Raw genomic sequence first — 13,632 nt, forward strand, 5'->3', positions numbered from 1 at the left:
CCTCCTCCATTCTCTCCGTAAACCCTTCGAAAGACTCCTCGTCAGATGGTGCTGCAAATATGTCTCGCAGTCTTTTTCTCTCTCGCTCCTCGAGAGTATCTGACTCTCGAGGAGTCTTACGCCCACGTCTGTCAGTAACAGAGCCATGAGGCTCAATCATAACAGTATGTGTATATCTATATATATAAAAGGGTAATGAAATTTCGGCCTAGGACAAAACAACAAAACTACACTTCCCAGAAACACTAAACTTGGCAGCACAGCCCCTCATCCATGCCTCTACGTTCATACAACAAAAAGCTCCAGTTACTCCAGAAAACGGCCAGGCTTTGAGACTGCAAGGCTATTCACTGCTATTCCACCTGGTCAACAAAGGATTCCTATAAGCCACAGCAACGCATGGCCGGGCAAAGCTAGTATATATATATATATATATAATGTGTTTCTTCCATTTATATGTATATGTGTGTGTGTGTGGATATACAGTATATATATTTATGTGTGTAAGTATGTGTGTGTGTATTTATAGTGTGTGTGTGTGTATTTATTCATCTTTCAAAAATACTTTGTAGAAACGCAACGACATCCCGACTACTGAATTGCGAAGATGTGCCTCTTGGTTTCCGTCTCCTTGCAATCTCAGATAAGCTCTTGAAAGCAAAAGGAAGAGTGTGTTTTTTTATTTGCCGTTAGTTGGGACAATCAGTAGACATCCTCCATCTATCTAAAATGGAACTTAGCATTTGGGAAAGCAACAAAGGAGAGAATTTTGCTGGAACGTGACCCTACAGCCCGAAAAACTTACAGCAAGCCAAAATAGAACACGTGTCTTATATACTGTTAATGAAATCAGTCACATGTCGGAAATGCATTTTCAGAGTTGGGTATTCCAGGAGTGGAGTGCCAAGGCTAACTGTTAGGCCATGGAATCCGTCCTCGACGTGATACCACGTCACTGGGACGCCGTTGTCCTCCAGCCGCTTCTTGTACAAGGGCCCGTCGTCTCGGAAAACATCGTACTCGCAGGTCAGAATGAAAGTCTTGGGGAGCTGTCGGATCACGTCATCCTCTGCCAACAGCGGGGAAAACATGGGGTTGGTTACTTCTTTGCATTGTTCGTAAAGTTCTGGGATAAACTCAGGCCTCTCCATGGGCACATAACCCCGGCCCTTGAATCTCTCCGGGATGAGGTCGGGACTGACCCACTTCCTGTATTTCATCCAGACGTGTTTGGGTAGGTGAGCGTTCCTCATGACGTCCTCCACGTTGATCCTCTTCCCCGTCAAATACAATGTGCCGAGCTGCAAGGCCCTTTTCTTGAACAACATGGGGACTCTCTGGTTCTGCTGATATGAAGGCAAGTTGAAATCGACGGCCTGCAAATAGGGATAGAGGAGGACCTGAGCGCAAGGCTTTGGGAGATCCGGCCTGGCCGCCAACTGTTGGCAAACGACGGCAGCAAATGTCCCTCCGCTACATTCCCCGTAGAGAGCTATGCGATTCGGGTCCACTCCGTATTCCGCTGCATTTTTAAAGAAGTGTGCGGTGGCCGTGCAGCAATCCATGACTGGGATCGGGAAGGGATGCTCTGGAGCCAAACGAAACCTGAAGTAGAAGCAAGAAACAGCCTGAATCAGTAACTCTACAGGATCACGTTCTCTGGATTTTAGGATATTTCCCCCCTTCCATTGTCAGTTTTAGATGCGTCACCCAGTGATAGAAAACCCCTATGCACACACCCATGTGGTAGAGACAGGCACAAAATACCCTAACACGTCCTGTTACAATTCAAGTCCAAATCCCTGTAGGGTTGTGCATTATTGTTTTTGTGTACGGAATTCAGGAGATTCGGGGGATTCAGAGGATTTGGACAACTCTGGGGATTCGGAGGATTCGGCGGTCGAGTCCCTGGAAACGAGCCTGGCACAGGGCAGCCGAAACGTTAGCCAATATGGATAACAGAAGCCATATCTTATAACAACAACAACAACAACAACAACAACAACAACAACAACAACAACTTTATTTTTGTATTCCGCCTCAATCTCCCTAAGGGGACTCGGAGCGGCTTACGTGTGGACAGGCCCGGTCAACATCAGGCTAATGGTTTTGAGCAGCACTCCTGGAGGACAGGGGAAAGGCTTAAAGGGAAACTCATCGTAGAAAGTGTAGGACCTTGTCATCACTATCTGGTGGCAGCACACCATGGAATTGAGTTGGAAGTCATAGGAAATGCGTCAAGAGAGCTATTCCCTAGAATATCTAGGTCCTCCAGGATGACCATAGGTCAACTTCTGGTGGAAGCACACCATGGAATTGAGTTGGAGGACAGGGAAAAGTCTTAAGGAGAACGTGTTTCTAAAATGTCTAGACCAGTGGTTCCCAAACTTATTTGGCCTGCCGCTCCCTTTCCAGAAAAAATATTACTCAGTACCCCCTGGAAAGGGGGCGTGGCTTAGAGGAAGTGGCTCTTGCTCAAGAGGGTGGGGCGGAGCCTCTCCCCTAGTCCAAGATGCAGGGCTGGGAGGGGGAGGTGGGCGGGGCCACAAATGGGCAGCCAGGACTGGGATGGGAGGAGTTACGAGCTCTGAGGTAGGGCTGAGCTTCTATCCCTGTCCTGCAGTGACTGCCAGAGGGGGCAGGGCCTCTTCCCAAGTGCCTGATGGGGCTGAACCTCTATACCCGGCCCCCGTGTTCTAACAAGCACCTCAGAGGAGGTATACAGAGGCTCAGTCCTGTCTCGCCTTCTTGGGAGAGGCCCCGCCCCTGCCCCTAGCCCCGCCCTTTAGTCCTAAAAGGCCTCTCAGGAGAGGAATAGAGGCTCAGCCCTGTCTCAGGCTCTTGGAAGGAGGCCCCGCCCTCTTCCCTAGTTCTGCCCTCTATGTCCCAACAAGCGTCTCAGGAGAGGTATAGATTCCCAACCCTGTCTCGGGCTCTTGGGAAGAAGCCACGCCCACTCCTCTAGCTCTGCCCCCTGTATCCTAACCGGCGCTTAAGGGACTAAGACCTGTCTCCAGCACTTGGGAAGAGGCCCCGCCCCTCCCCTGTCATCAACATCTGGTGGAAGCATACCGTGGAATTGAGTTGGAGGGCCTTCAAAATGCAGAGAGAAAACCTATATTTGCAATGTGGTCAATCATAAAATCATAGAATCACCTGTAAACACAGGTCCTGGTGTTGTGGGGATGTACCATAGACATCTCTTTAGTCTGGCCAGATCCTTGGCTCTTCAAGAGAGTGCCTGCCTTTCAATTAAAAGGGCTGACCTTAAAAAAATAATTCATAAGTGTCTTCATACATTTTCATTAGCCATGAATAATGCAATATGCTCATGATATGAATCTGTCAACTGCATGATTGATATTTTGGAAAGGAACGTTCTGCACCGCCCTTCACATTTTGGAAGAATCTGGGATGAGAGACACCCTCCTCCCGTGTTTGTTGGCTCCTCCAATGGGAAGACGGCTTATTGAGGAAGGGAACACTTCTTGGAAACATGGAGTCAAGGAATGGATCAAATAGTGTGGGAGAATGTTCATTCTGATTCGGCCAGGATGAGGACGAAGTCACTTACCGAATGCACACGACGACGGAATCAGTCTCCTTGGCAATGTAGCGGCATAGTGGGTCACCCAACCCTGAAAAACACATCATGTTTCAAGTGGAATTATTACTGATAAGATTCATGACTGTGTACATAGAAAGGTCCTATATACTAGGATTGGGCAAAAAAGTCGTATCCGTCGTATGACGGATCTAATTCGTACGTTTTATCGCTTTCGAATGCAGTTCCGACGCGGGTTATCCCATCGTGTGTATCCCGCAATTTCGAATTTTTCTAATGCCGTCATATGTTTTCCGGTACTAAAGCCATGGTGAGCTAGAAGTGTTAAATGTGTTCTACCACTGTACCAAGTTTGAAGAGAATAGCTCAAAAAAATGAGGGCGGAAGAGTTCTGTAAATCTCCCCCCCCCCCCCCCCGGTGCTGTTTTTGGCCATTGCGCATGCACGTCCGCTATTAAGGAATTAATTCTGAATATTCCGAATATTCATAAAGTCTCAAAACCTTTTGGTTCAAAATTCAGAAGTAGTTTCAGAAGCAAAGCGCCAGCACCCCCTACTTTAGAAGCGAGTATTGAACCTTTTTTTTTTTCATGGACCGCACATGCCTACTATATACTCCACCTGAACTCTATTTCCAGGAGAACTTACATACAGTTCCCGCAATGCCACCACCTCCAGGAATGAGAACCACTCCTCTTCTCTTCCCAGAAGGAGTTGTTTTGGGACAATATACTCTGACTCGAACGCCATCAAAAACAAAGTCCTTGATCGTCAGTGTTGAGCTCCTCTTGGATACAATTATGCTAACGGCCCGGTCAATGAATCTGTACTGATGCAGGATCCCAAGTTTTTCGAAAATCAATCCCTGTTTACAGAAAAATACAGAGGCGAAATTAATGTCACCAGGACCTGTTGACCTATACAGCTCGAAAGAAAGTTGCATCTATCGAGTAGGAAATTTATGTACTGGTTTATGGGGGGAGGGTAATTTAACTCATTTACGACACCATTTACGACGTGTGGAAAGGAATAAGGAAGAAAAGTGTTCCCTCGCTACTTCGGGATTCACTTTTTGCTCCCTCGCTGTTTCGCGGGTTGTCAATAAATATTAATGCAAACATTTATCGTGGTATTTTTGCTGTTTCGAGGGTTTTTGTGGTGTGAAAAGAGAGGGGCATTAAGATCAAGAGGACTTACCATGAAACCTCCAAATTCGATGATGGCGTGCCAAAGTCGTAGTCTTACTGGGTATTTGATTCCTGGGGGAATGTGTAGCCTCCTCTGATCCCGATAAATGGTCCGTGCGATCACCAAGAAGAGAGCCAGAAGACTGGCATACAACACAACCATCCCCAGAGAGACAAGGAATGCCATCTTCTTGACCAACAAGCGACGAAGAACTCTCCTTTCTCCTTGGTGGTTTCTGAGGTTCTGCACCCCTTGGGTCTCCCCATTTAATAGGAAACTAATTACCAATTGCCACCCCATGCCCAGACGACCATTAATTGATTCGGGAGTGGCCGGTTATGTCCGAGGGATGCCACCCTTGCAATTTACACCACAATGCCTTTTGTCGAGGGATACATTATGTGAATGACATTCTAGCTTAATCTAGGACAGAGGCTCTCAAAGCAGACCTCTCTCAGACTCAGTTTAAGGTCCCAGAGTAACTATTGTCATTAATTTTGATAATATTATGAACACTCATTGCTACACATCAGATGTCATGGGGAAGCACTCCTCTCTCATACCCAGTAACCAGGGAAACTATTGTTATTAATATTAATATTATTATTAGCACACATTGGTACACATCAGATGTCACGGGGAAGCAGACCTCTCTCAGACTCAGCTTAGGGTCCCAGGGAAACTATTGTTATTAATATTATTATTAGCACCCATTGGGGTCCCAGGGAAACTATTGTTATTAATATTAATATTATTATTAGCACCCATTGGTACACATCACATGTCACGGGGAAGCAGACCTCTCTCAGACTCAGCTTAGGGTCCCGGAGAAACTATTATTATTAATATTAATATTATTATTAGCACCCATTGGTACACATCAGATGTCACGGGGAAGCAGACCTCTCTCAGACTCAGCTTAGGGTCCCGGAGAAACTATTATTATTAATATTAATATTATTATTAGCACCCATTGGTACACATCACATGTCACGGGGAAGCAGACCTCTCTCAGACTCAGCTTAGGGTCCCAGAGAAACTATTGTTATTAATGTTATTATTAACACCCATTGGTACACATCAGATGTCATAGGGAAGCAGACCTCTGTCAGTACCTGCTTATTATTACGCAGCCCAAAACGAAAGGAAAGCGAAAGCAAGCACCGTGACTGTGCAGCATTCCCTTTCATGTTGCCTTTCGTTTTGTCCGAAAATCGCATCTTTCATTTCGTGTATCCAGATGGACGATACTAAATGAATAGACGAATGAAAGAGATCAAACGAATACCGTGCGCATCACTAATGCACAGTCATTTCGATAGCCGTAGAAATGACAGAGAAACGAGCCTTGAAATTTCCCCCATGGCTGCGAAGGGAACAAATCTTATGAAGTTTCTGAAATTCAGATTACGAAACGAGATGGGACCTATCCAAATGTTTACAAAACAAAGCGGGGGCCATCCAAATCTCTGAAGAGAATTACTAAGTCTCTAATTACTAACTGGATTTCAGCTGCTTTGCACACCTCTAGTAACTTGAGATCCCTTGTCGTCATGGGCAAATAATTACAGTAGAGTCTCAGTTATCCAACATAAACAGACGGGCACAATGTCAGATCAGCCAAAAAAAAAAAAGCGAGGAGGAGGAAGAGGGAGAAAGAAGGCAGGCAAGTGAGTGAGTGAGTGAGAGAGGAAGGGAGGGCAGTTTGCAAATGCGACAGTCGGATAATCCGGAGTGTCGGATGAGCGGAAGTCGGATAATCCAGAGTGTCGGATGAGCGGACATCGGATAACCCAGAATGTCGGATGAGCAGAGGTCGGATAGTCGGGACTCTACTCTATACTGATTTGCATATATCAAATAAGCCTCTAATACGCTTCCTGAAATAGCTGAGTATCACTGAAAATGAACCATTCAATGTGGACGTGGACCCAGGTCCATACTTTAATCCACCAATGGGCTCATTTTACTCTGAATATAGTTATATCAGCCTCGAACTCTTCGTTGCTTCCTAGTTTTTCCAGGAAAAAAAATTCTGTATACAATAGTTTCCCAAAATACTTGTCCCTTTCTCAGTCAATGATCTTCCTACTGGGGAAACCAACAACCAAAAGGGGCCTTCCTCAGCCCAAAGGGCATGACTTGTTTCGATATGCACCGGGAGGCCCAGAACACTGCTTCTCGAAAAACTTATTCATGCAGTTGACAAAATTTCCCGTTGCATTATTCATGGCTGAAGTTAATGTCTAAGGAAAAATTATTAGCTGAAGACACCCATTAAAAGAAACGCCTTTAAATTAAATGAATACAAAGGGATGATGAGGCCCAGCCATGGCGTCATAGTGATCTGAAAGAAGACACAGATACCTCTAGATGTTTCCAACAGGTACGTCTTGACTTTGAGAAGAACGGTTCTCTCAGAAGAACACGTCAGGAGAAAGAAATATTATTCTGGAAACAAACCAGGAAAGAGGAAGTGAAGCTTGGAGGAAGAGGAAGGAACCGCTCAGTATGCTTCACACATTGAGAATCGCTGTGCTAGTTTAAGCTATAATGTCGTTCACATAATGTATCCCTCGACAAAGGGCATTGTGGTGTAAATTGCAAGGGTGGCATCCATCGGACATAATAGGCCACTCCCGAATCAATTAATGGCTGTCTGGGCATGGGGTGGCAATTGGTAATTAGTTTCCTATTAAATGGGGAGACCCAAGGGGTGCAGAACCTCAGAAACCACCAAGGAGAAAGGAGAGTTCTTCCGTGCTTGTTGGTCAAGAGGATGGCCTTCCTTGTCTCTCTGGGGATGCCTGTGTTGTATGCCAGCCTTCTGGCTCTCTTCTTGGTGGTCGCGTGGGCCATTTACCAGGATCAGAGGAGGCTAGACATTCCCGCCGGAATCAAATACCCCGTAAGGCTACGGGTTTTGCACACCTTACTCAAATTAGGAGGCTTCGTGGTAAGTCTTCTTGATCTTAACGCCCTTCTCTGTGATTTTGTGTACATGTTTTGACGGCGTCATCATATGGATGCTTCCTTTCACTCAGTGTCACCCCACGGCAAGGGCATGGGTGGCTTTGTCTCAGCTCATGGGGATGGAAGGTTCCAAACCTACAGTTTGGATGTCCAGCCTGCCAAAGTGGTTCTAGTTCTAGTTGGAAACTTCTAGGGGGATCTGTGTCCTCTCCGAGACCATGAGAGCACTCCGACACCATGGATATTTCCTACGGAATCCTAGGATTTGCAGTTTGTTGTCGAATCAGAGTCCTCGGTTTTGGAATCGCCCAGTTGGATGGGGTTAAAATAAGGGGGCATGTTGTACCAAATCCAGACCCATTTCTGGGATCATATTGCTCTCTCTTGACATTCTCTTCAGAGGGAGCCTTTCTTCCCAAAGTCAAAATGTGCTGGTTGGAAAATTCTAGAGGGATCTGTGACTTCTCTGAGACCATGAGATCACTACGACACCATGGCTTGGTCCGACGGGATCCTGGGATGGGCAGTTTGTTGTCGAATCAGAGTCCTTTCACTGAAAAAGGGAGAGATGTAGAACATGGTGGGGTTTCATATCCACGTCGAATTTCCCTTAATTAATGTCCAAAAGAGACTCGTCATGTGGGCAGTGAGGGCAGAGCTCGGAAGTGTGGAAGGAAGAGTCCCCGGGATGGGTCTCTTTGGACTTCACTTCAACAAGAACTAAGAGCAATTTGACGTGGATATGGAATCCCACCATGTATTAGGACATTCTTGGACTTCCATTGAGCATCTTGAGTTATTCTAGACAAGGTTGAAGGATGTCTTAGAGTGTGATTGGAGCTCCCATTTTGGGGTCATTTTTGGGGTCATCTGGACAGCTGGAATGGGTGCTAGTTGAACTGGTTCTCTGTCTGAACCGTGCACCATCCCAGGGGGAAAGGGAATGGATCCTATGCGTGTTGCTGTTGTTGCTGATCCCAGCTGTCTATAGAGCACTGTGTAAGCACCTAGTCCTCATCGGTATCCCAGCCTCCCCGCATAAAGCGGTACCTAAATTTTCTACTCTTTCAAGCTGCATAGGTCAACAGGTCTTAGTGACATTAATTTCTCCTTTATATTTTTCTGTAAACAGGGATTAATTTTAGAAAAACTTAGCATCCAGAATCAGTACAGATTCATTGACAAGGCCATTGGCTTAATTATAACCAAGAGGAGCTCAACACTGACGATCAAGGACTTTGATTTTGATGGCGTTCCGGTCAGAGTGTATTGGCCCAAAACGACTCCTTCTGGGATGAGAAGAGGAGTGGTTCTCGTTCCTGGAGGTGGTGGCATTATGGGAAATATATGTAAGTTCTCCTGGAAACAGAGTTCAGGTGGAGTATATAGGATCTTTCTATGTACACAGTCATGAATCCCATCAGTAATAATCTCTCTTGAAATGTGATGTGTTTTTCAGGGTTGGGAGACTCACTATGCCGCTACATTGCCAAGGAGACTGATTCCGTCACTGTGAACATTGCGTAAGTGACTTCGTTCTTATTCTGGCTTTATCAGAAAAGATGTTTCCCACACTATTCGATCCATTCCCTTTCCAAGAGACTTGACTCCAAGTTTCCAAAGAAGTCTTCCCATTGGAGGAGCCAACAAATAAGGGAGGAGTGTGTTCTCCTTAAGCCTTTTCCTTGTCCTCCAACTCGGTTCTATGGTGTGTTTCCACCAGAAGTTGACCCTATGGCCATCCTGGAGGACCTCGATATTCTAGGACAATGATGGGCAACCTTTTGCGCTTGGTGTGTCAACCATTCACCAAAAAAATCTAGCATGACTTGGGTAGTGTGTCACTTGGAGAGAAGAAAAAACATAATTTCACAATATGTATAGTTTAAATAACAAAAATATATAATTGCAATATATAACTGTATTTAATAAATCAAAAACTATTTACTGCCATTATTTCCATGTACAACAATCTATGGGACCTCTTGCAGTTTCCACGCTGATTTCTCTCTATTGTAGTTTCAATGTAGTCGTGAATAATTGAATAATATCTATATATATAAAAGAGTGATGGAATCCTGGCGATTGACAAAACAACAAAACTAAACACCCCACAACCTCGAAAATTGACAGCACAACCCCTCATCCACGCCTCTAGGTTGATACAACAAAAAGAAAAGAAAAATAAAGTCCTAATTAGAGGGAGAGGAATACAGTAGAGTCTCACTCATCCAAGCCTCGCTTATCCAAGCTTCTGGATAATCCAAGCCATTTTTGTAGTCAATGTTTTCAATATATTGTGATATTTTGGTGCTAAATTCGTAAATACAGTAATTACAACATAACAGTACTGCGTATTGAACTACTTTTTCTGTCAAATTTGTTGTATAGCATGATGTTTTGGTGCTTAATTTGTAAAATCATAACCTCATTTGACGTTTTATAGGCTTTTCCTTAATCCCTCCTTATTATCCAAGATATTCGCTTATCCAAGCTTCTGCCGGCCCGTTTAGCTTGGATAAGTGAGACTCTACTGTAATTGTTTTTATCCAATTGCTGCCAGTTAGAAGGCTAAGCTCCGCCCACTTGGTCTCCTAGCAACCCACTCAGCCCAGGGGACAGGCAAAGTTAGGCCTCACTTAGGCCTCTTCCACACTGCCTAAAAAATACAGACACCACCAGACAATGCCACAGCAACGCATGGCCGGGCACAGCTAGTAATAATAAAATAATAGTAATAATATAATAATATACTACAATAATAATAGAATAATAATAGAATGATTATATATATATATATATATATTAACCCGCATTAACCTAATGTAAGCCGAGGCCCCTTGGGGAGATGGAGGTGGGATGGAAAAATAAAGTTATTATTATTATTATTATTATTATTATTATTATTATTATTATTATTATTATTATTATTATTATTAGATATGGCTTCTGTTATCCATATCGGCTAAGGCTTCGTGGACTTCGTTTTCATGGACTCGGCAACCGAATCCGCCGAATCCCGTACACAAAAACAATAGCATGCACAACCCTACTATGCATTGGACTTGAATTGTAACAGGGGTTGTTAGGGTATTTTGTGCCTGTCTCTACCACATGGGTGTGTGCATAGGGGTTTTCTATCACTGGGTGACGCATCTAAAACTGACAATGGAAGGGGGGAAACATCCTAAAATCCAGAGAACGTGATCCTGTAGTTACTGATTCAGGCTGTTTCTCGCTTCTGCTTCAGGTTTCGTTTGGCTCCAGAGAATCCCTTCCCGATCCCAGTCATGGATTGCTGCACGGCCACCGCACACTTCTTGAAAAATGCCTCGGACTACGGAGTGGACCCGAATCGCATAGCTCTCTACGGGGAATGTAGCGGAGGGACATTTGCTGCCGTCGTTTGCCAACAGTTGGCGGCCAGGCCGGATCTCCCAAAGCCTTGCGCTCAGGTCCTCCTCTATCCCTATTTCCAGGCCGTCGATTTCAACTTGCCTTCGTATCAGCAGAACCAGGCAGTCCCCATGTTGTTCAAGAAGCGGGCCGTGCAGCTCGGCACGGTGTATCTGAAGGGGAAGAGGTTCAACATAGAGCCCGTCATGAGGAACGCTCACCTCCCCAAACACGTCTGGATGAAATACAGGAAGTGGGTCAGTCACGACCTCATCCCGGAGAGATTCAAGGGCCGGGGTTACGTGCCCATGGAGTGGCCTGAGTTTATCCCAGAAGTTTACGAACAATGCAAAGAATTAATCAACCCCATGTTTTCCCCGCTGTTGTCAGAGGATGACGTGATCCGACAGCTCCCCAAGACTTTCATTCTGACCTGCGAGTATGATGTTTTCCGAGACGACTGCCTCTTGTACAAGAAGCGGCTGGAGGACAACGGCGTCCCAGTGACGTGGTATCACGTCGAGGAAGGATTCCACTGCATAACAGTGTGGCTTGACATTCCACTCCTGGAATACCCAACTCTGAAAATGCATTTCCGTCATGTGACTGATTTCATTAACAGTATATAAGACACGTGTTCTATTTTGGCTTGCTGTGAGTTTTTCGGGCTGTAGGGTCACGTTCCAGCAAAATTCTCTCCTTTGTTGCTTTCCCAAATGTTAAATTCCGCTTTAGATAGATGGAGAAAGTTAAACGGTTAAATTGAGACTCATTGAGCTCCTGTCTCAATTTACCTCTTTCTCTGGTGATCTGGCTATCTGCTCAGTCGCACAGAAATAAAATCACACTTCCAAGTTGTTGGCTGGAACCAGCGGCTCTTATCTTTATTGCATTCAGCTGTCGCCTCCCATATTCCACAGCAATGACAATGTCCTGTGAGTACAGGAAATCTCACACTGTTTTCCTCTAGCAATAAATCTCTACTCTATGCAGTTAACTCTTACATTACTGAATTACTGGATTACATTCTGCATTACAGACACACACCGTCAGTTGGCTTTAAACTATAAGTGAAAATTTCAAAACTACACAAAACAATACATTCACACTCAAGGTGTTTTAGATTTCAGCTCTCAGAAATCCCAGCCATTTTACCAGCTATTAGGAAGTCCAAAACATCTGGAGGAGCACAGTTTGAGAAACTCGGATCTAACTCCTTCCTTTGTTGCTTTGACGAGAAAACTTCCTTCTCCTTCTCAAGATCGCTTTTGTTTCTCTGTCCTGGCTGATCTGGTTTAGTGGACGCTCGCCAGGCACGGATTCCTTAACCACAATCATAGCTGAAATCACGACATCAACACCCATTGTTACCTAATCTCAGGAAAAGTGTAGGCAGCTGGGAGGCCTCCAAACCCTCCCTGCAACTCTCGGGGGACTCAACAAAAATGTACATGCACATATTTTATCTGGAACAATTAAGCATAAAGCAACACCCACCCAGAATGCTCCTTGAGCTCATTTACAAGCTGCAAATAACTCGAGACGGACTCATTCTAATTTTTACAAAGCCAACCGGCAGCTTCCTGGACCTTCGGCCAAGTATGTCCTGAGCAACCTATTGTCATTTGAAGGAGATTTGTAATAACACGATTGCGTCCAGAGAAGATCGGGCCGTAGATTTACGAGCGGATTAGAAAAGCCAAAAGGCTGTCATTACATTCCAGCGACTGAAGCGGTGATGATTGCAGAACCTTGTTAGCAACTCAATTCGTTCACAAGGAAATTAGCAACATTGATATCCCGCTCTTCTCACCCCGAAGGGGACTCAGGGAGGCTGACAAGTTATAGGTACATACAATACATTACATTACCGGTACAGCACCATACACCACCACACCGCACTACACCACCATGCCGCAACACCGCCATGCAACACACAATACACAACTATAACAGTGCACTATCATCACTATCCCACTGTATCACACTACAACATTATCACCGATACCACATAATACATCACAGCACAATATCAACACTATACATGATTATACTCTTACATTGACAGAGGAGACGTGGTGGAATGATGTCTTCCTGGCCACCCCGTTCTTCACTCTGACCCCAAAGCGGCAGTATTAGACCCCATTATTATTATTATTATTATTATTATTATTATTATTATTATCCCCCATTATTTATTTATTTATTTATTTATTTCCAATATTTCTATCCTGCCCTTCTCACCCGAAGGGACTCAGGGCGGCATACAATTGGCAACAATTCAGTGCCGGCACATCATTAAAACAAATAGTATATAAAATCTATTAGAAATAGTTAAATACAGTATAAAATATGAAACATATGGTTAAAATCCGAAAGGATCCGGCTGCTGTGATCCACATCAAGAAAGGTTTCGGCTTCACCCCGCCAAGCTCATTTTCATGCATTCGGCAACCGAATCTCCCGAATCCGGTACAACAAAACGATATCGTGCACACCCCTAATATATA

The 13,632-nt window shown here is 44.7% G+C and overlaps 2 protein-coding genes across 2 annotated transcripts; one reads left to right on the plus strand and one right to left on the minus strand.

The window, feature by feature from the left end:
• Window positions 1–643: 643 nt before the first annotated feature.
• Window positions 644–1,700, minus strand: LOC100558238 (arylacetamide deacetylase-like 3). Its single transcript, XM_016998455.2, has one exon. It carries the CDS (start codon window positions 1,563–1,565, stop codon window positions 831–833), a length of 735 nt encoding a protein of 244 aa, XP_016853944.1. The 5' UTR covers window positions 1,566–1,700; the 3' UTR covers window positions 644–830.
• A 6,263-nt stretch (window positions 1,701–7,963) lies between these two features.
• On the plus strand, window positions 7,964–11,981 carry LOC100558045 (arylacetamide deacetylase-like 3). Its single transcript, XM_016998452.2, has 2 exons — window positions 7,964–9,249; window positions 10,977–11,981. Exons 1-2 carry the CDS (start codon window positions 9,173–9,175, stop codon window positions 11,749–11,751), a joined length of 852 nt encoding a protein of 283 aa, XP_016853941.2. The 5' UTR covers window positions 7,964–9,172; the 3' UTR covers window positions 11,752–11,981.
• The last annotated feature ends 1,651 nt before the right edge of the window (window positions 11,982–13,632 follow it).

This window comes from Anolis carolinensis, unplaced genomic scaffold (assembly GCF_035594765.1).
Source record: "Anolis carolinensis isolate JA03-04 unplaced genomic scaffold, rAnoCar3.1.pri scaffold_15, whole genome shotgun sequence".
In the NCBI taxonomy this organism is placed as follows: domain Eukaryota; kingdom Metazoa; phylum Chordata; class Lepidosauria; order Squamata; family Dactyloidae; genus Anolis; species Anolis carolinensis.

Coding starts and splice junctions, on each gene's coding strand:
- LOC100558238 (XM_016998455.2), bottom strand. CDS start 1,565: ATGGATTGCTGCACGGCCACCGCACACTTCTTTAAAAATGCAGCGGAA.
- LOC100558045 (XM_016998452.2), top strand. CDS start 9,173: ATGTGTTTTTCAGGGTTGGGAGACTCACTATGCCGCTACATTGCCAAG. Junction 9,250..10,976: donor TCCGTCACTGTGAACATTGC/GTAAGTGACTTC, acceptor CTTCTGCTTCAG/GTTTCGTTTGGCTCCAGAGA.